Source organism: Limanda limanda, chromosome 13, assembly GCF_963576545.1.
Source record: "Limanda limanda chromosome 13, fLimLim1.1, whole genome shotgun sequence".
Classification (NCBI taxonomy): Eukaryota; Metazoa; Chordata; class Actinopteri; order Pleuronectiformes; family Pleuronectidae; genus Limanda; species Limanda limanda.
The window spans coordinates 14,598,225-14,618,303 of record NC_083648.1 but is presented as its reverse complement, the minus strand read 5'-3'; the positions used below and the strand labels follow the sequence as shown (position 1 = coordinate 14,618,303).

Here is a 20,079-nt window from a genome sequence, read left to right as displayed (position 1 = left end):
CATGGGAACTTGGAGCACGGCAACACACTTCTTTTGTGTTTGCTGTAGGAAAGAGCAGTGACGCAGCCCAGTGGACAGAAGAATGTGTTGACCTGTTGCACCAGCTACAAGTTAGACCGAGTCCTTCCAGCCCTGGTGACTCATGTCTACGTTCACCACACCTTCTCCCTGAATAAGGGGAAGTCCCTCCTTCCTCTCTGTCACCTGCCAAGTCAATTAAACATGTGTCAATGATGGAGATCCCCTTTTAGAACACAAGGCTTTTAAAGCAAGTGGAGTTAAGTGCTTTGTTACTGCAGCCATAAAACTGAGGCTGAGTGGCTTTAACTTTACATAACGAGGATGGAATACATATTTGGTTTGTATAACTACCTCCGCCAAGGAGGTTGTGTTTTCACTGCGTATGTTTGTCGGCAGGATTATGCAAAAACTACTCAATTTCCATATTTGTTAAAGACACTGATGTTTGTGTGTAATTTGGTTCAGATCCAAAATACAAATCGGAATGTAGTGAATTTAAATGTGGTTTCATAAGGGGACTGTTGGGCCTTGATGGAGGATTTTGCTCTGCTGAGTGACACTGCTGTATTTTCAAATAACTAGCAAGCGTTTTCAACTTATTTTTATTTAGCCCACCACAGCGTTGAAAGAAGTGTCAATCACAAACAAAAAGATTCATGACTCTTAAACAAATGATAGTTGAAAATTGAGATGGCAGGGATGTCGATTTACTGATGCACGTTTCACTGGAGCCATTGTATGTATTATCTAAAACAAAGAAAGATAAGCATGACAACTAATTATTTTATAATGACAATAACTGGGCAAGGCAACAACAAGGTCATGTTGAGAATTATTGAGGATTTCGAACTTGATATGACCTGAAGATGAGTTTAATATTTTTTTTCTATAATTGCATTTAAATAACTTTTGGTTATTAGTCACTTATTTCAAGTTTGACTGTTTTAGGTACACACAATGATAACTTAGATCCAATTGAGGCTAGTCAGATAACTTTAGGGTGGAGGGGCCATACGGAGAAATCCTGGTTAATGTCTTGCAGGTCTATCTTTGTTTGTTGGAGGGCTACTTTGAAAACATGTAAAATACAGATATCACAAGTAATGCCACTGTAGAAATGTGATAACAGTCCTGAGTCCTTCATGATGCTGAGTTCTGGCTGAGTCCCCTGTGTCGATGCAGCAGCTGCATCAGAGTGTCAGAGATCTCCCTGTACCTCAGCCCATAGAGGTACGGAGCCAATGCTCTGGGCAGCAACATCAAAACACACATGTTGACTGTGCTGACCCACACACGAACATCATGACTAATGTCCTTCCTCTGGAACAGGAAGAGCTCCAGGATGAAGACAAAGCCGGGGGTGAAGTAGAGCAGGAGCAGAACCCCGTGGGCCAGCAGGGTGACCCGCGCCCTGGAGAAGCGGCTCTGCCAGATGCCATGGGTCTTTGTTACCATGTAGAGTCGAATGTAGCAGTAAAAAATGAGCAAAGCACAGAAGAGCGCGGCAACGAAGAAGTAGACGTGGATCGCTATTATGTTCTGGACCTGAATGAGACCCAGAGAGACGAGAACAAGACAAACAGCCAACCCCTCCTCGGAATTTCCCCTCCCCACCTCCATCATGATCACCAGAGTGAAGGGGTACACGGCTGCCAGAACCCACACCCCCACCAGTATGCGGTGGGTGCGGGCAGGAGGGAGAAGGTCATGGTAGCGGAGAGGCCAGCGGACAGCAGCGTAGGTGTCCACCACCATGAGGGTGATGGTGAGGACGGTGCAGCAGTAGGCGGTGACGGTGACGGCTGTGAACAGCCCACACACGACCCAGGGGACCTGAGCACTGACAGCGTTGCAGATCATAACGGCCAGGTTGAGGATGAGGAAGAGCATGTCGGCCATCAGGGTGTTGGCCACCAGCAGGTAGCGTGTCTCCCGCCTCAAGGCACGGGACAGGAAGATGCATGACAGGAGGACAGGGTTGGCCAGCAAGGTGGCCATGGTGACGACTATGGTCGGAATGAAAAAATACTCCATGTGCCACCTCCGCAGACAGTCCACCCACTCCTGGGTGAGGTTAGCCACAAGTACTGATGATGCCATTGTGTGTCTGGGATACAGAGACAGACTGAGATGTGATTTACGATGCGTTTATCACTTCCTCCTGCAGCTCCCTGTGAATGAAAAAAACACAAGTTAATAATATCAGCAACTGAAACTGCTTCAAAATGTAATATATCTGCTTCATTGTTATTTTTAAATTAACATTACAGTTTTGCCACTTAATTAAGTGTGTCGGTGAAAACACAAGGAGGCCGTCTTTTGAGATAACCCATGTGCTGTGCAATCAATCAATTGATCAAACATCCACATGAGGAAGAGTAACAGGAGTAATTACTTTGTGAATTATGGTCTTTAAACAGTCACTCTGTTCTCATACATGTCATCGTGATGTATTGCAGTGGGAGCAAACTTGGAGCTTATACATTTTCCATGCACTGCACTGATATTAAAATGTGTTCAGTTCACGTGACAACGTCATTTGACTGCCATTATTCAAATATGATCAGCGCTTTGGGGAAATATTTCACATTGGAAAACAAATTCAAATGAAGCTGTAAAACTGAAGCTTCATCAACTCAATCACTCGGTTCTATACACACTTTGCACACACACACTTTATCGACACATTATTGATCGGCCAAAGGTGAGTTTTTCTTACCCGACGTCCAGAACAGAAAACTCTCTCTTCTGATGCACATCCATCGAGCTTAGCACTCGTCCAAATCAATGGATGCTTAGTAGGACTCGTCTTGTCCCCCGCTCTTATCTGATGCACTCTCTGTTGACTCATATAGATAACATGAGGTGGGAGAAAGCTGGGGCCACTCTGCCGTAACATAGGAACAGGGTGGAGCTTTTCATCCCCTTCACTGCTCAGTGTTGCTGATTTTTCTAATTTTCTACCCGAAATGTGAAAACCGTCTAACTGAAAATGGCTCGATTGAAGTTTCCCTCTTTATCAGTCAAGTTACTGACATTCCTTCAGTTTAGGAAGATTCCAAAAACTTCTTGATGGAGCAAAAAAGTGAAATGTTTAAACTGTTATTATTCGTCAATAAAGTCATGATCTCACGTCTGTATGAGGTCACTTAAATAAACACCATTCAACTCCAAACCAGTCAGATCCATCTCTAACATTAGTTCATTGTGAAGAGAAGACACAGCATTGTGTTTCCGTGTGTGTTTTAGATAAGAATATTCTGTTTTAGATAAGAATATTCTAAGCACCTAATAATAAACCTGACCTTGAGAAACAGCTGAGAGTAAACATTTTATTGTTTCATTTGCCATTAGATGTCATTTTGTCTAATCACTCCATTTCCTCTTGAAATTATTTTCAGTTCCCTCATATCGTTATCTCTTTCTTGTCTTTATGTATCCACTCCTGCCTCCTGTCTCCTCCTCTTCATCTTCATCCTCCTCTTCCTCCTCAGAATAAGTGTCATCGACGTTGATGCTGCCTTGCTCCTTTTCCTCCTCCAGCCACTCTTTTGCCACAAGTCTTTGAAAGACATCATACTCCTCCACTGACGCCTTCGCAACGGCTGTGAGGAAGGCGTTCTGGTCGACGTTGAGGATGCTGTCCAGTTTAGGGTTGATGATGATGGTCTGTCCTTTCTTGTCTGGAGTTTGGTACAGTCCCCTGCGCTCCAGGAAACTGTGTCGACATCGGACCTCATCCAGGGAGTAACGGAACAACCTGGACTTAATAATCTCCGCCTGTTTGACACCCATTCGAAAGTAGACGTACTGTGGAAGGATGGATAAAAAAGACATGTATGCAATTACAACTGATATTTAGAACTTAAGAAATACAAAGATTTCAACAAACATTTTATTTCAATATTAGTATATGTTCCAAATCTGTTCTGTAGAGATCTTTAAATCATACAGTAGATTACTGAATTTGTCAAGTTCAAATGCAGCCACCAGAGGGAGCACTACACTTTTCTAAACAGGTTTTTAGTGAGTAGTGGGCTCTTACTGGAAAATGAAATAGAAGTTTAAAGTCAGTGTGTAGAATAAATATGTAGATTTCTGTTAGCAACGCATAAACAACTGTTCCAGAATGCAATGCACAAAGGTAAAGGAGGAGCAGTGGATGATGGTGAAAGGAAAGTCAAAGTGTGATTGACCTCTGTCAGCACGAGTCTGATTTCGAAAACAATAATGTGTGTTCAATTTTTTCGTTATCCAAAACAAACTTTGACACAGCTAATGTTGGGTGTTGTCTTTATCAGCGACTGTGGCTTCTGATCTGATGTCTGCCAATAGTTTGAGGAAGTCATTAAATCTGTTTACGATGACAGCAGCCGTTTCAAACTGTGTGCTGCCCTTAGACAGAAGTTCAGTCAAATTGTGTTGAACTTAATTTGACTCAAGCTAACAACTAATTCCTTCTCATGTTCACACATTCATCAAAAGTTCACAACACAAAATTGTATCTTCACCTGTTTTTTGTCTGCAACAAAAATAAAGACTCCACGTATGTTATGAATTTTTATAAATGATACGAAATAAATGCAAATAATCAATATCCAATAACTCTCGTAATTAATTATTTGAATTAATGATAAGAATTATTTGATATTATTCTACTGATGCACGCATCAATTTATAATGATGTTTTGCCTCAGCACTGTCTCATTACTTCCTTGTTTGCTTTGTTAGCTCACCTGAAACAAGAACTCCAACTGAGCCAGATCCCCCAGGACGATGGCCGGACTTTCTCTGAGGATGTCTGTGACCTGCGGGGCAGTAAACAGACACTTCTCCCGGAGAAGCACCACCACATGTTTTACTGTCTTCACGGGCACAGTCAGGATCTGGGGGTAATGGGCCACCACTCTCTGAAGACTGCCTATGGGGAGACAGTTAAATGTTTAAAGCACACACTACATAGAAAAGCAACACTATGCTCATTTTACCTTAAAATTGAAGCTTCTAAATGAGGTTGGAATAAGGAGACTGGGGCGGATTTCATTTGCACTCCTCACCCTGAACGTCTGTTCTTGTTCACCTTGGTGAGCAGGTCCGATCTCTTGTGACAAGTACATAACTTACTGTTAGCTGCAGTTTCAACTGTCAGAATCAGGTCAAGCAAGTTGAAGAGTAATGCTGAACTGTAGATAAGTTAAAAAGACTTATTGAAGTTATTAAACTTATTAAAATAATTAAAACCTGCATTCATTTCCAATATTCAGTAAGAAAACAAAATATATCAGAAATTCTTAACAGAGTTTTGGTGTATTTGTTACAAGGGGAGCCGGGGATCATGGGGAATATCCACTGGTGGGACCATGCAGTCAGAGCTCCACTCAATGCATTGACAGACTTAGTTTTTACTCTACACAGGCACGGATCCTACTACTGTGCGTGGCTGCAGAGGGCGCTGCTGTTCAGTAAAGTCACACAGAGTTGCTTTAAAATTCTCTGGGCATGAACTGCTTCCACTTAAAGGTTAAGTGTGTCGGATTTAGTGACATCTAGTGGTAAAGTTGCTTGTTGGAGCTGAATACCCTTCACCTCATGCTCCCCTTCCAAACATGAAATAACCTAATGGCAGCCTTCAGTTGTGATAAAAACTATTTGTTTGTCTACTGTAAAAGAGTTTGAGTCCACAAAACACTTTTAGAGTTTCAGGGGTAAACAGCGTTGCAACCAAAAACCAATACAATTCAAATTAGATATAGGGGGTATTATTGATTAGGTGCAAAAGTAGATGATTATGGTTATTCAAAGTATAGATTAAAGCTGCAACAGTAAAGTGTGGCTTGTTCCCAGATGGACAGCACGTGGAGAGTGATGGGTCAGATAAGGAGATGGAGACCCAGAGAGAAGGAAACATTAAGCCACAGCCCAGAGCAAGAGTGCAGAGATCACTTGTTTAAACAACTAATATCTCTCCCAGGTTTTGTTTTTGTATGTCAGATCAATACAGCCCTCCAACAGCAGCAACAGTGACAGCAGAAACATCTCCATCCCCCCCTCAATAGCAACTTGTAGCTCTAAGCTCTGTCGGCATGTGAGCCTTATTCCCCATGTGCCCCTCTAAAGGTCTCTGCACGGCCCTGGACACATGGATGACACCACAGAATGCTGTTTACCCCTGAAACTCCAAAAGTGTTTTTTGGACTCAAACACTTCACCCACCCCTCCGCCGGCACAGCGGTGGGTAGACGACCGAATTTTCTTTTTTTCTGTGAGCTATCCCGTTCAAAGGTTTTTTTTGTTTTTTTTTTCCGGTTCCCACACTGTACTCCTCTAGCAGCATAGTCTGTTTTTTTTTTTTTTTTTCTCTCCTCTCTCCCCTCATGTTATGCTGTAATCTATCTGAAACCGTTCTTTTCATTTCGTTGCCTTTGTACCTGTACTCTGGTAATGACAATAAACGAATTGATTGATTGATTGATTGATTGATTGATTGATTGATTGATTGATTGATCTGTGCAGACAATCATCTCACCTTCGACCAGACCCAGTTTCCTCAGGTTCCCCACTCGCTGCTGAAGCTGGGACTCCTTGACGCTGCACACCTCAGGACATTTCTGCAGCAGCTTCAGGACGCTGGCGGGGTTGAGCCCCAGGGCAAGCAGCATCGTGAGGGAGGACAGAGCGTGTCTGGCAGCTCGTCCTCCTCTTGCTTTGGACGCGGTCTCCATCATCTGCTCAGCCTGAGGTCCTGTGAATCCCATGTCTGCTAAAGACTGCGGGGACAGCTCCGTGACCGGCGTCTCAAATACAGGACTAACTGGGTGGTGGTGGTGCGATGAGTGCAGGGGACTCCGGCTGCTGGAGGAACAGAAGAGCCCGCAGCCGGCGTGTGGAGGCTGGAGGAGGCATCTCCATGTGAGAGGTGGGCTGAGCAGAGAGGAGGCGGCGGCAGCTCTCACAGTCCACCGGAAAACCTTCAGCAAAGACGAAATGGCTTTAAAACCTCATCTGCAGCTATGATTGATTCAACTACTTTGATCGGCACATGTGTCACAGTTTGGGCTTCAGAGCGAATACAGATCAGACGTTTGGAGAAGAGTGGCAACCTTAGCTTTAGCTCAAGTTAGCAAACATCAAGGTTATAATGGGCTTTCATACACTGAAGAGCAACTTTTATCTGCGCCATTACCACGTTTTTAAAATATGAGACTCCATTAACATTTAATAACACGCTATGTGTCTGAAAAGGAAATAATTAAGAACATTTTCCAGCTTTCTGGGTCACCTGCCGTGCAGCCACTGTGGTTTCCATGCTGGTCCGTCTTGTATATAGTTCCGTGCTCTACGCTGATAAGGTACAGAAAGGTTCCGCCTCGTCAAACGTTTTGATATTCTTTTCTTTTTTTAAGTGAGTAGTTTTCTTTCTTTCTTTTTAAAGACTTACACGTACATCGTAAAAAGAGATCTGTGTCAGCGCAGTTAGACCAGACTTAAAATGTTTTAATCTTCAGGGAGTAAGAGATATAATAGTTCACAAAATAACATCAACCTATTACATGTACGCTTAATAAGAAAATCATTAAAATTCTTTTTTTTTCACTAATGACGATACAAAGTACAATTATAGTTTACAATTTAAACACAATCTACAAGCTCTATTTACCAAGTGCACACTCTATTTTCTGTGTCACTTGAATAGAAACAGCAACATACAAATAAAGTAATTTCAGAACCATTTAGTGTTTACTGTTATACATTTAAAATAAATTTACAACGTATGCAAGACAAATAAAAACAAAATACATTCTGGTTAGTTTTAGATAATAAATTTGATTATTAGTGTGAAAAACAAGCTTGTGGTAAAATATTTATTCAGGTACAAAAATAGATAATAGTGTAAATATACTTACAATTTTAATTAAAACTTTTTAAAATCATGGACAGAATAGACTTCGATTTTGGTGGAAACGCTGGATCCCTGTGAATTATTACGGTGATTTTGATTAAATATTCCCTTAAGCTAAAGAATAAATAAAATGCTTTAAATAAAAAAGAAAAAAAGTTGGCCTGTTCAAGACTGTATTGCACTTTGTTATTACAATATTTGCACAAGTTATTTTTGACAATGATGCTCATTACGATGTGCGTTTCAAGAAGGCAGGGTCTCTCCTTGTCTACAGAAGACTCAGTTCAAGCCAGTAGTATTTGTCAATGTCCTTGTGCTAGAAAACAATTCCTTTTTCTTATTTCACACTTCATGTTGTCTTTGCACGGTGACAGGTCAAATTTTAGACTCCCCTCCCTTTAAATTCAGTCTTTAGTTGTCACAGAGGTATTTCTGGAGCTCAGTCTCCAGGGCCACCATTGACAACCTCTCATCCTCATCTTCCTCCTCCTCCTCCTCATCACTAGAGAGAGTCTTGTCACCACAATCTGGGAACAAGCTTGGTCTATTGTGAACGTGAGGGCTGGACTCTTGTTGCTGTGGCGAACCTGTTGAAAGAAGAGAGTCTGTGCATGAGCTCAACTCTGTTACTGTCATCTACAGTTCTAAGAACCCAAGTTCTAAAACATCTCACACTCGGAATGCCAGGAAATTCAAACTCTTTTGGATTAAAAGAAAATATATATTAATTGTTGGTTTCTCATACAGACTGTTCAGAAAGATGGGCGAGGTGACATAAGTGAAGCCAAATCATTTTGATTGCCCCCTGGTGGCTGGCTGCAAAACAGGTCATAAACCCAGCAAATGGGACACAGACCAATTTGATGAAAAGCTATTTTTTTACTTTAAGTTAAGACTGATTGTGAGCTTGTGTATTTTTCGTAGCTCCAGACAACGGCTTCACACCGTGACCAATACTGCGAGGACTTTGGCTCTAAATGACGTCAAAAAGGCAATATGGCTGCATCCATATCTGAGAGGAAGTAGTGTCATGTCGTCCATTATTATATAGAGTCTACGGTTTCGGAGATGGAACCTCATTACATCTGAAGTGGCCATAGTCAGCCTGGTTGTAAAGAATACTCACAAAAGCTCTGAGTTCCAGGAAGCACCTCTTTCCAGCTGTACTCTGCCAGGGAAATGGGCTGACTGATCCAGGGCTGCAGCAATAGCTGATCCAAAACCATCCTCTGAACAGGGTCAGGGTGCAGCAGCCCATTTAGCATGCCAGTGAGATCTGAGAACATACACAGAGAAATAAGTGATGACACCCTGTGATTGCCAGTGATAATGTAAAAGACAAAGCTATTTCCAGTCAACAGGAAAGAAGTGCTGTATACCTGCAGAGAGGGGGAACGGGGGCTTGAGTTTTGCCCCAAGGATCTCACCCACATCACAGAAGGGGTTCTCACTGAAGAGCAGAGTGTAGAGCATAACCCCCAGTGACCACATCTCCAGCTCCGGACCCTCATAGCTACAGAAATACACCAACAAGGAGATACACATTAGTTAATTAGTTAGAAAAAGCTTGTGAATATGGAACATGCAATCAATTCATCATCTATTAAACTTCTAACTTTATAGTGAAATTATCCTTGAAGCTAATGTTGAGCTAAGATTAATGGTTATAAAAGTCATACAGGACTGAAAAATAGTGCTCTGCTCTCAGTTTTGATGCTTTTAAGAGGAAAATTATTCCCCTTTTAGCCTAAAATGTCAATAACACTAGGATGTTCCTATTTAGAACAAACATCACTTGTTATTTATGAGTGATATATACTCACGGATTTCCCTGAAGCACCTCTGGGGAGCAGTACTCCAATGTGCCACAGAAATTGTAAAAGAGCTTCCCTGGAGCCATCATGGCAGCAGAGCCAAAGTCTATCAGTCGAATGTGGAAACAGTGGTCGATGATGATGTTCTCATCTTTGATGTCCCTGTGAAGGATGTTCTTAGCCCTCAGGTAGAAGACAGCAGCCACCAGCTGGAACACAGAACAAGCATCCAGTTTAACAGGGAGCAAATGGCAATTGTAATAACTGTAATGTGCAATTAAAAAAATAAATCCTTGTACATACCTGTCTAAAGATGTAGCTAGCCAGGGGCTCATCTAACCTCGGCTGCATGTCAATGAATTCAAAAAGGTCCAGACCTTCTCCGTGTTTCTCCATCACCATCTGGAAGTAGCTCCCGTTGTCAAACACCTCCAGCACCTAGTGGCACACACATGAACATCAAGCAAAGAAATACTTACAGTTTAGAAATAAATGTTTCTGAAAGTTTGTGCCTTGAGTTTTTTAATGTGACAACCCAGTTACCTTGACAATATTGTGGTGCTGCACTCGTGTCAGTATGGCAATCTCTTGGCTGACTCGCCCCAGCATGGGGTCGTCTAACCAGCAGTCACTTACTATCCTGGCTTTACCGATGAACTTTACCACCACCTGTGAAATGAACATGTCATAAAGAGGCCATATCATCCCAAACCTTACTCTAAATATAAACTATTGGTATGATTCTGCATTGATAAAATTAAATTCTTACTTCTTGCCCATCACTGCGTCTTACTGCCTTCCAGACAAAACCGAAGGCTCCTTTACCCACACCTTTAATTGGCTGGTACTCCTCTTCAAACTGTCCTTCACAGGCTCGAGAGTGCTCCAAGTCCATGGTGGAGCGTAATGCATCACCAATCCTCTGGAGGGCAAAAAGGAAACAATGATGAGTAGAACTTTTGATATTTAGCTAAACATGAATAATGTGGCCTTCTATCTTATTTCTTAAGATCTTTTTTGCTACCAACCTCTCCGAGACCGACTCCTGATTGGTCGTGCTGCGACATCGTCCCCTGCTGGCCAGGTCTACTCATCCAAACACAGAACATAGAGCTTCCATCAGGGAGGTCTGTCTTGCACACCTCACATTGCACATCTGGAGGGGAAAACAAAAGGCTGTTCAAAGTCTATTTGCTTTATGTTGGAGTATCTACGGTTTTAGTTTCTCTCATAAAAAAATCTGCAAACTTGTACCCACCTACTCTTGTGCCATCTCTGTGATAGGCACTTCCTTCAAATCGACCCTCCAGTATCTCTGTAGCGTCTGAGGACAGGGTGTGTCCGCTAACTTTCTGTTTTTTAGGTGTAGATGTGGAAGGAGTGTCTCTCGCTGACTGACTCCTACCATTCCTTTGTACGGGGAACTCCGCACTCTTTCCGTTATGAATTGAAGAGAAAGCTGGCCATTGTTCCTGCTCGCATGGCTCCTTTTGTAGGTCTTCAGTTGAACCATTTCTGGCCACCACAGCAGCTTCTTTAGTCTCAACAGGCTCCGCCTCTTGGTCAAACTGTACCTCGCATGGAGAGGGTGTCCGCAGGAGCTCGTTTGTAACGCAGGATATTATGGAGTGTTGGTTGTCATCGCCATATTCTCCGCCACCGAGCAGCTCTATACTACTGCTCAGATTCAGATCGGCCAGAGCCCGGGTCACCAGTTCACCATTACTGTTGAGGTCCAGGAAGTAGCTGGCTGAGTCCTCCACTTGTGCTGCATGAGGCTCCTCTGCTTGGCCTGGGTCAGACCCACCATTACCAGCAAATGTTTCACAGAAGCCAGAGGAAGATCTGGGAAATTGAGATTTTACACAATGATTAGCAAACCCTCAGCGCTAGATGTACAAATCTTTTCAAAATGGGCAGATGGTATTATTTTATCAGGGGGGGTAGGGATCTGTGACTTTTGGTGAAGAATGTTAAATGCTTTCTCTCCCATTTCAAACAGCAGATTACCGTCTTTCAGGGCTGTAAATTCTTCTTATTTCAGGCTTCTTTGCCCATAAAATATTCAAATGAAAAGCAGTTCAGTCCAAACTGATGTTATGGAATCACTCTGCAGTTGCTCTGCCAGGAGAGAGAAGCTTTCTTCTAAATTAAGGCATTCAACTAAATTCAAGTCCCTTTTCATGATAAAACTTGAACTAATAAGCAATCTGAGAGTAAAAATCATAGATATTAAGAAAACTAGTGTGATAACCTCTTGTCTTGTATTGATTACTGACATGACATATGAGCTGTCTTGACAATTAGATGTTGAATGTGGTAATAATGACATTGAAATTAAGGTGCTAAAAATGTGACAAATAATAATTCTCTTAATTCAAAGGATTTCTCTCCTTACCTGCTCTCCAGTGAAATGACCTCATAGCTGGAATCCTCGAGGACAGAGGCACATGATTGTTGTTTTTTTCCTTTATTAGGGGAGGTGCCAACAGCATGTCCTCTCTGAGTGGGAGTGTCTAAACAAGGGAATAAAATGATGAATATTTTTCAAGACTGCTATTTATATGCTAATCCTCACTGTATATATGAAAACAATACAAACAACATTAAACCTTTCCATATAGAATTTTGTACAGATTATCTTGATTTTTCTTTGAAGCTGTCTCTGTTCCCATTTGAATATATATTATACTCCTGTAGTTTAGTGCACTGTGTACAGGAGAGGTTCAGTTCATACCGGCATCAGAAATGCCTCCAATACAGAAGAAAACGCTGGGTCGGACATGGGTGAGTAGACAAATCTATGTACCAATCTGATACCTCGTCTTGAAAGTAAATTAGTTTCACCCCGATTAAACTTCAATTTTCTTTTACCAGGAATAATTTATTTACTGCTCCAAATCAGCAGTTGCGTTAAAATGCCACTGGAAAGTATTTTTTTTAGAGCAGCAAAGAAGAAGTGACTACCAGTAGTGTATTGTTAGCCAGGGCAAGCTAACCCTAAGAATTTGGCAATATTCCCGAAAAATTCCACAGGAAAAACAGCTATTTAGTGTTGCCAGACACTAGCAATAGGCCATACAACAATGATTGCAATCATCACTGCCATGCAGGGTCAAACAGAAAGCTACTGTTATAATACATTTATAAAATGTATTATAACAGTTCCATAAATATTTTATATTTTATAAACACCGGTATCAGCCATAACGCAGAGTCTAGTTGGAAAATCAACAGGAAATACAAATAATCTACAAATAAATTACCTAATGGAAAATAGAAAATATAATATTTAAGTAGTACACTTGGGGATAAAATTCACCTGGAACAATCTCATTGGCAGGTTGGTTATTTTTCTGAACCCCATTGCAAAGCTGCTGTTTTTCATCGTTCTGTGATGGTTCGGGGAGAATATGGCAGAAGGTGCCTTCTTCTCCTGGAGGTTCCACCCAGGCAAATGTCTTGAGGAGAGCCTGAGTGGTGTCTGCACTGTCCAGCTGACTCATGCACGGAGCGACCCCGGCTGCCTCCTCCATCAGCTCTGTTGTGTCGTCGGCCCTGATGAAAGAATGGCTGGATTTACTCAAAATACTGTGTTGTGTGGATGTAACAGTGGATGTAATTAATTAATGTTTACACCTAATTTAATACATTATAATTTCAAAATCTGGGCTCTTCATCCCCTAGTGTCTGATTGTATCATGGGGGGAAACTAGTCTGCTCACACACACCGACAACTTAACAATTCTCAGCCTTAAAGTTTACAAAAACTTGGCCTTGAAAGAAAAGACGAAATTAAACTATGATAAAAGCATTTTTGTCTATCTATGATAGAGCAGCTTTTGTCTATCCATTATTAGAGTAAAAAAAACAAGCTTAAAGTCCATCACTAAATCTAATGTCTGCTAACAACTGAGGCAGCAGGCACAGTAAATACCTGGAATGGCTGAGGCAAGTAAGTCTGCAGGAACAGGTCTTTTTTACTTTTGATGAACATGAAGTCCTTGAGCACAAAATATCTAAGTGGCATATGAAAAACAAGCACATGTGGATACTTACATAACCACACGTGTAGACGTGACCACAGGGGGGGAGAGAGTTGATAACGCGCCGGCCTGTTTCTCCAGTCTGGTGCCGGTTCCGGTGAAGATCCTGCCTCTGCCTGACGAGGTTCTTTCCATGATGGCTTGATGCACCGTGGCCATATCGCCTGCCACCAGTGAGGACGGATCTAGGATTGCGAGAAATAACTATTAAAGTATAGGTACTGCAAATAAATAGTATTACAGGACAAGACAAAGTAAAAAACAACAGGAATATATTTTGTGTAAAATAATTGAGTAAGGAAACTATTACGACACAGAGAGAGAACAATAAAGACTAATCACAGAAAGTAAATAATAAAACATGATTTGTATACATCACAGATGGATTTAAATGCCCACCAAATTTCCCTGATATTTTGGATGAGGCGGCACTTTTACAAGCCTCAGCCTCAGAATTGGAGAATGGACAGGTCTTTCCGTCTGTGTCGGACATCCATCCATAGAAACCAGGCATCAGGAAAGTGACACTCTGTTGGGGAAAAAGTAGCAATAACAGAAGTGAGGGTCGTCCCAAATCTCAATTCAAACGGTACTATTCCACTGATGGTGTTGGCTAACCTTTCCTAGCAACTCGTCCCTGCTGTAGCCAAACAAACTGAGGGCCAGGTGGTCGTGAATGCTGCAGATGGAGCCATCAGGACGGAGCAGGAGGAGACCGCTCAGAGGAGCAAACACCCAGACTGTTCCAGAGTACTCCAGCGCAGGGCTTGGGGAGAGGACCCTGGCGTCCATTTGGATTCCTTTGAGAAACCAGACGCATGTTGAAAATGCATTAAATCACAATAATTGACAAATAGACTGTTGAGGTACATACTAGAGCTCGACCAATATCTTGGTTGGCCAATAATATTGACGGATATGAGCCTTTCACAAACTTATTGTATCGGTGTTTATGTTTGTTGACATGCACCAATATGAAACTTTTTACAGAATAAATAAAATGCTCTATATATAGAGATATATATATATCTAAACTACCATTGCAAGTACCATATATGATGTGTATGGATCATAAGAAAAGCCTGGTTAAATGCAGCTGTTAGATACCTCATTGGGCTTTCAAATTATTTTGGAATAGTTTTGAGATGCATGTTTTCTGTTGAGCAGTGTTGTATGTAAAGTTTATGCATCTTAAAGTGTTTGTGTTCTTTGTCATATGATAACATTGTTTGCGCAGCATTAAGAAAAACTTTTTAAACTGTGATCATTCTAAGCCATGTCAGTTTGTTCTGATTCAACTGGATTTGACTGTTTAATCTATTCTCTGCATGTTTTTTCTGCAAGTCTGGAGTCTCCCTCTGCAAGATGTTTGGGCAGGATAACAGTGACACAGTGGATTATGCTCCAGTTTGCTAGAAAATAATATTGAATGTTTTTAATCCCTATGAGATTTAGCTATAGGTGACAGATTAGTTTTAGCATCAAACTAAACAACTCACCAGAAGATGGTTCTTTTCCACGAGAGTGTGAGGCTTCTGTCTTACACACAGGGGAGGTGAGAGGGGAGCAAGGCTGCTTGTCTTGTACATCAGAGCTTTCCAGGATATCTGATGGGCAGGTGAAACCAGTTTCGTTGTCTTGGGGTTTTCCACATAAGACAGCCCCCTGAATTTTGATACACAGCGGGACTAATGCACCCCCTCGGCTTTTACCGTACCGTCTCTGAACCTTTAGCATCTAAAAGAGAGGGAAGAAAAAGCAAAGTCTAAGATGACAGACTTAAAGAAGTACCTAAGCTTAAAACGTAGGGATATAAATTCTTTTCTGCGTGTTCCTGAACTGACTAAGAAGCACTCTGGTAAACAGAAACTTTAAAGCAAAGCTTAAGAACGAGAGCGCTCCTCTGCTGAGTGGGACAATTTTGGTTTCAAAGTGTGCTTACTTTGGGCAATGCATGAGTGTGCAGGGGGATTTGTAAAAAGGGGATTAGCTCCTTCACAGACATCCCATTTAACTCGTCAGGATGGTGGTATCCTAGCAGATGTGCAAATGCCAGGTCACAGGTTAGGACACAGCCCTAGAAATTAAAGAGAAGTGTAAGAAACAATTGTATAAACAGGTTAGAAGATTTCAATATTTTACCCAATACTTCAACGTACCAAAATAGTAATACCACAGAATTTCTAAAAACATTTTTTAATGGAGGCAAAAAGCTCATTAGAATTTTTTCCAAAACCTGAAATAACTGACACAACTAATGCTACTAACTAAGGATGTACTTACATCTTGTGAAAAGGAGAGAAATGCTGAGAACCGCTCTACGCTTTCCATCATGACAAGCCATGGCTCTTCAATAGGCGAGGGTTTGTGAAAGCAAACTGAAAACGGCATCTCTCCAGATTCCGTCACAACATCCACCTACAGAAACAATATTTCAACACACAAAACACACTCTTCAATACACACACAGACAAATTCTTGCAGCGGTGGTGTAAGAATATTTGCCTTAATTGTAATTTTATATCATCTTTTGAGGAATATTAAGGAATTGGATGCATATGTTATTTAAATTTCTAATCTTTTTTATCTGCATATTTCATACCACTTTTCCAGACACAGCGGCAACAGCTCCATCCTCCAGCAGATAATCTTCTTCCAATGCTTGTTCCAAGACCTGACTGGTTTTCTTTAAGAAACCGTCCAGCTTTTGTCCAATCAGCTCATTGGGGGTGCACTCAAACAGTTTGCAGGCCTGTTCGTTCACTGACAAAATCTGAAAAAATATGTAATGAGACATGTTTGTACAGGTTATGCTACAGTTGTAGTACAGTTTGACCAATTCCAACTGAGCTACCTTTGCTCACATTTAATTCACGCAATCACATGAACACAAAACTTACCTCTCGGGTTTTATGGTTGACAGTAAGAAGGACTTTGTTTGGGTTCAGGACAGAGAGCGATTCTGTCAGGCCAAAGTTTCCAGAGTTTAGTTGACTGAACAGGCTTTCTTCCTTCTCTGACATAGAGGACGGGTCTGGCGGCCAGACAGCAGAATCATGGGGGTCAGGGTGTAAACTAGAGATTTGGTGGTTTCTTGTTGCAACTGAACCGAAAAAATCCAAACGTTCTCCTGTAAAAAAAAAAAAGAAAAAGTTCTCCAATGTCAACGATTATTATTTTTTTACACCCCCTCCAAGGATATTTATGTTTTTCATTGTTTGTTTGAATGATAGCAGGGTTATGAAAAATCTACTGGGTAGATTACCACGAAACCTGATGGAAGGATGTCGTATGGATCATGAATGAAACACTTAAATTTGGTGTGGATCCAGGAATTTATTTTTCAACGCCTTTAAGATTGTGCGATAGAAGTTGTGTGACATTTTACTTGATAATAATTCATGGTTCTCGATGAAAGAAAAAAAAACATTATTATGGTCCTGATATTTATAGGTGTGCACAATTTGGAGCAGATCAAAATAGAAATCTGGATCTAGTGATATTGAATGTGGTTTCATAAAGATCCTTGGTCCTTGACAGTGTATGTAATATACTTGGTGCCACTATACTTACCTCCAACAAGGAGGTTTTCTTCTGCTTTTTTTTATTAGCTGGATTATGCTAAAACTACACAACAAATTTTGTGAAGGGTATGGCATGACTGAAGGAAGAACCCATTATATGCTAGTGATTTCATAAGGGCACTGTTGAGCTAGTCATTGCAATTTTAGTTTATAGTTTCGAATAGCTTGTTTTGTCCAAATTCAAATATAGCTAGTTCTTAATTCTGATGGTCCTGTATGTGCCAAGTTAAACTCACCCGTCAAAGAACCAGGATAACAACGACGTTGCAGAGCCAACAGCTTCTGCCTGTACTGCGGTGTCCGGGTGTGAGGAAAGGACTTGTTCAGGTCCAAGTCATCTTCCAGGAGATCGGAGGAGAGGTCGGGCACCACACAGATGGTGTCTCCTTTAAACCGGACCCCGAGACGAGGCTCGGTCGACAGCGACATTGTTGTTGGGTATCCAGCGAGAACTGACGAGAGAGAGAGAAAGTGTGATGGTAGCGATGTAACGATGCTGTAAAGATTCACCAAAATACAGAATCAGTTAATTACAGACACTGGAGATGACTCAGACAGCAGTGGCTCACCTCCAGTCGCAGGAAGGCCCCGTGAGACTTCAGCTTCCGGGCGGTTCTCCGTTGACGATAGTTGACAAGGTAACGCTGCCTCTCCCTGGCTAGCTGCTAGCTCCACGGCTAACGTTGCTACAAACAAACACTCCACCGCCGCGCTCCGATCAAACGGTTCAACCGCTACGACTCTAAACGAAGTCGACTTCACCGTAGAGTTTGAACAGCGTCGTCATCACCTCCAGTTCGTCAGTTTAGGACAAACGCAGGTTTTAAACGAGCGTATTTCCACTTAGTTCAATCCGTGTTTTTGTAAATCGCGGGTTTCGAGCGCCAGTCGAGTGGAAGAGTCGACGAAAGCGTCTGTAGCCAATCAAATGTCCCGCTGCCGCACAGGGAACGCTCATTGGGCTAATCACCGGAAATGACCGCCTTCGTTTCCGTGGACACTGTTTCCGTGGAAACAGAGACAGAGCAGCAAATAGGACCCAATCAAATAAACGAGCAAAATAAAGCTTTCGATTCAATAATTCTCATGATTGAATTGAATTTGTTCTTGGAGACATTAACCCTTTAGCAAAAACAAAAAAGTGACAAGCACAATTATTTTCTGTGACCCTGGGTAACAGTTATTGGCCTGTTATCATTACTTATTATTGGATGTTTCATCCATTTGTTTCTTTTTTATCATTATTTAACTTGTTTGTACATTTTTATGTGACTGACATGTAATTAAAATAGACTGATATTTTATTTGATTGACCTTGCGTTTAAAATTGAACTATGTTGTCTTTTCGTGGCTTCATATGATCTGTAAACTGGCAAATAACTGAATTGAAATAATAAGCATTCATATTAAAAATTGAAACTCAGCCAAGCTGAAATTAAGCAGGAAACAGCATTGCCAACTTTCAAAAGTCTGACTCACTAAACAATTCATATTGAATCTATTGTTCTAATATTTGAAAGACGGGATAGAAAAAACGAATTACTTAACATCACATGAGAATTATAAGCTCTTTATTTATATGTACAAATCTGATGAACAACACCCAAAACACATGTTTGAACAGGCTGAACATAAAGATAATCTCATTATGTAAAACTGGCAACTGGGAGAAGACGGGTAAGAATTGACTGTGTTCCAGGTGCAGTGACTACAGGGGTCCAGGTCCATATGTGTGTTGTGTTTTTTTAACTGAGCCTCCTCATTAGCTGCTCAATCGCCCCAAGAGGAGGATCATCTACCCAACAGGGACGAGACAAACATTTTAGCTACAACATAGAGAAAAACTAAATGAATCAGATATCATCGCCACTGACAGTTAGTCTGTCAAAGTCCAAAATAAAAAGTGGTTGAAGGGTCAGAACAGGTACTTTTATGAAGAATATCACAATTAGATGAAACGCTCATTCTGACATAGCTGCTTCATTAGGAAAATATATATAACAGTCAGTATGGATGATTTCAAACATATTCTAGCTCAACTTTGCTCTTGTAGTATTAGCGACAGCACTATGAGCAGAACCTCGGTTTCTTCAGTCCTGAAACGATTCATCACGTTGACAGGCAAGCACCATCTGCTGTGGAGAGGGTCAGCATATCATCCAGTCTGCTGAGACCCCAATCACACACATCACGATTGTTTTTTTCTTCCTCACATCACAAACATCTACAAAGGGAGACCTCTGCAAAACTGGGTACATTTTGATACAGATCAACCTTTTGGTGTGTTGATTACTGCAATGCCATGAGCCTATTGAGGCTTTTCTGCAGCAGCAAGTGTCTCTAAAGTTGTATTTACCTAATGCATCAAAACCCTTATCCCATAAGTAATTAAAGCAAGATTTATGTCCTTTGCTTCTCTGAATTTGTGGTTCAGCAGCTTTTGCACATGTTTTTTGAGTGGAGGAGAATTTCTATTCACAAATAATTTTGATGGATCCTGTAAATAATGCTTAGACCGAGTCATGGCGTCTGGCCGCTATAGCTGGAGCATGCATGCTTTTGTCAAGTAACTCACTTTACAATAAGGAGCACTGGTTGATCGTCCTACAGACACGGAGCCAAGCAGAGCACACACACACACACACACACACACACACACACACACACACACACACACACGCACACGCACACGCACACGCACACGCACACGCACA

At 41.5% G+C, this 20,079-nt stretch overlaps 3 protein-coding genes across 3 annotated transcripts; all 3 read right to left on the bottom strand.

The window, feature by feature from the left end:
* Positions 1 to 950: 950 nt before the first annotated feature.
* LOC133018746 (probable G-protein coupled receptor 148) lies at positions 951 to 2,121 on the bottom strand. The gene has a single exon (XM_061085177.1). The coding sequence runs from the start codon at positions 2,119 to 2,121 to the stop codon at positions 1,162 to 1,164; it is 960 nt and encodes a 319-aa protein (XP_060941160.1). The 3' UTR covers positions 951 to 1,161.
* Positions 2,122 to 3,339: 1,218 nt separating this feature from the next.
* Positions 3,340 to 7,328, bottom strand: mterf4 (mitochondrial transcription termination factor 4). The gene is made up of 4 exons (XM_061084806.1): positions 7,301 to 7,328; positions 6,548 to 6,989; positions 4,758 to 4,942; positions 3,340 to 3,831 (listed from the first exon to the last, which is right to left on the bottom strand). Exons 1-4 carry the CDS (start codon positions 7,325 to 7,327, stop codon positions 3,436 to 3,438), a joined length of 1,050 nt encoding a protein of 349 aa, XP_060940789.1. The 5' UTR covers position 7,328; the 3' UTR covers positions 3,340 to 3,435.
* Positions 7,329 to 8,332: 1,004 nt separating this feature from the next.
* On the bottom strand, positions 8,333 to 17,794 carry pask (PAS domain containing serine/threonine kinase). The gene is made up of 20 exons (XM_061085040.1): positions 17,602 to 17,794; positions 16,682 to 16,911; positions 16,384 to 16,554; positions 16,065 to 16,199; positions 15,724 to 15,858; positions 15,281 to 15,518; positions 14,400 to 14,581; positions 14,181 to 14,310; positions 13,795 to 13,966; positions 13,058 to 13,293; positions 12,134 to 12,251; positions 10,994 to 11,580; positions 10,764 to 10,891; positions 10,505 to 10,657; positions 10,279 to 10,404; positions 10,039 to 10,173; positions 9,745 to 9,944; positions 9,301 to 9,434; positions 9,048 to 9,197; positions 8,333 to 8,508 (listed from the first exon to the last, which is right to left on the bottom strand). Exons 1-20 carry the CDS (start codon positions 17,792 to 17,794, stop codon positions 8,333 to 8,335), a joined length of 3,729 nt encoding a protein of 1,242 aa, XP_060941023.1.
* Positions 17,795 to 20,079: the final 2,285 nt, after the last annotated feature.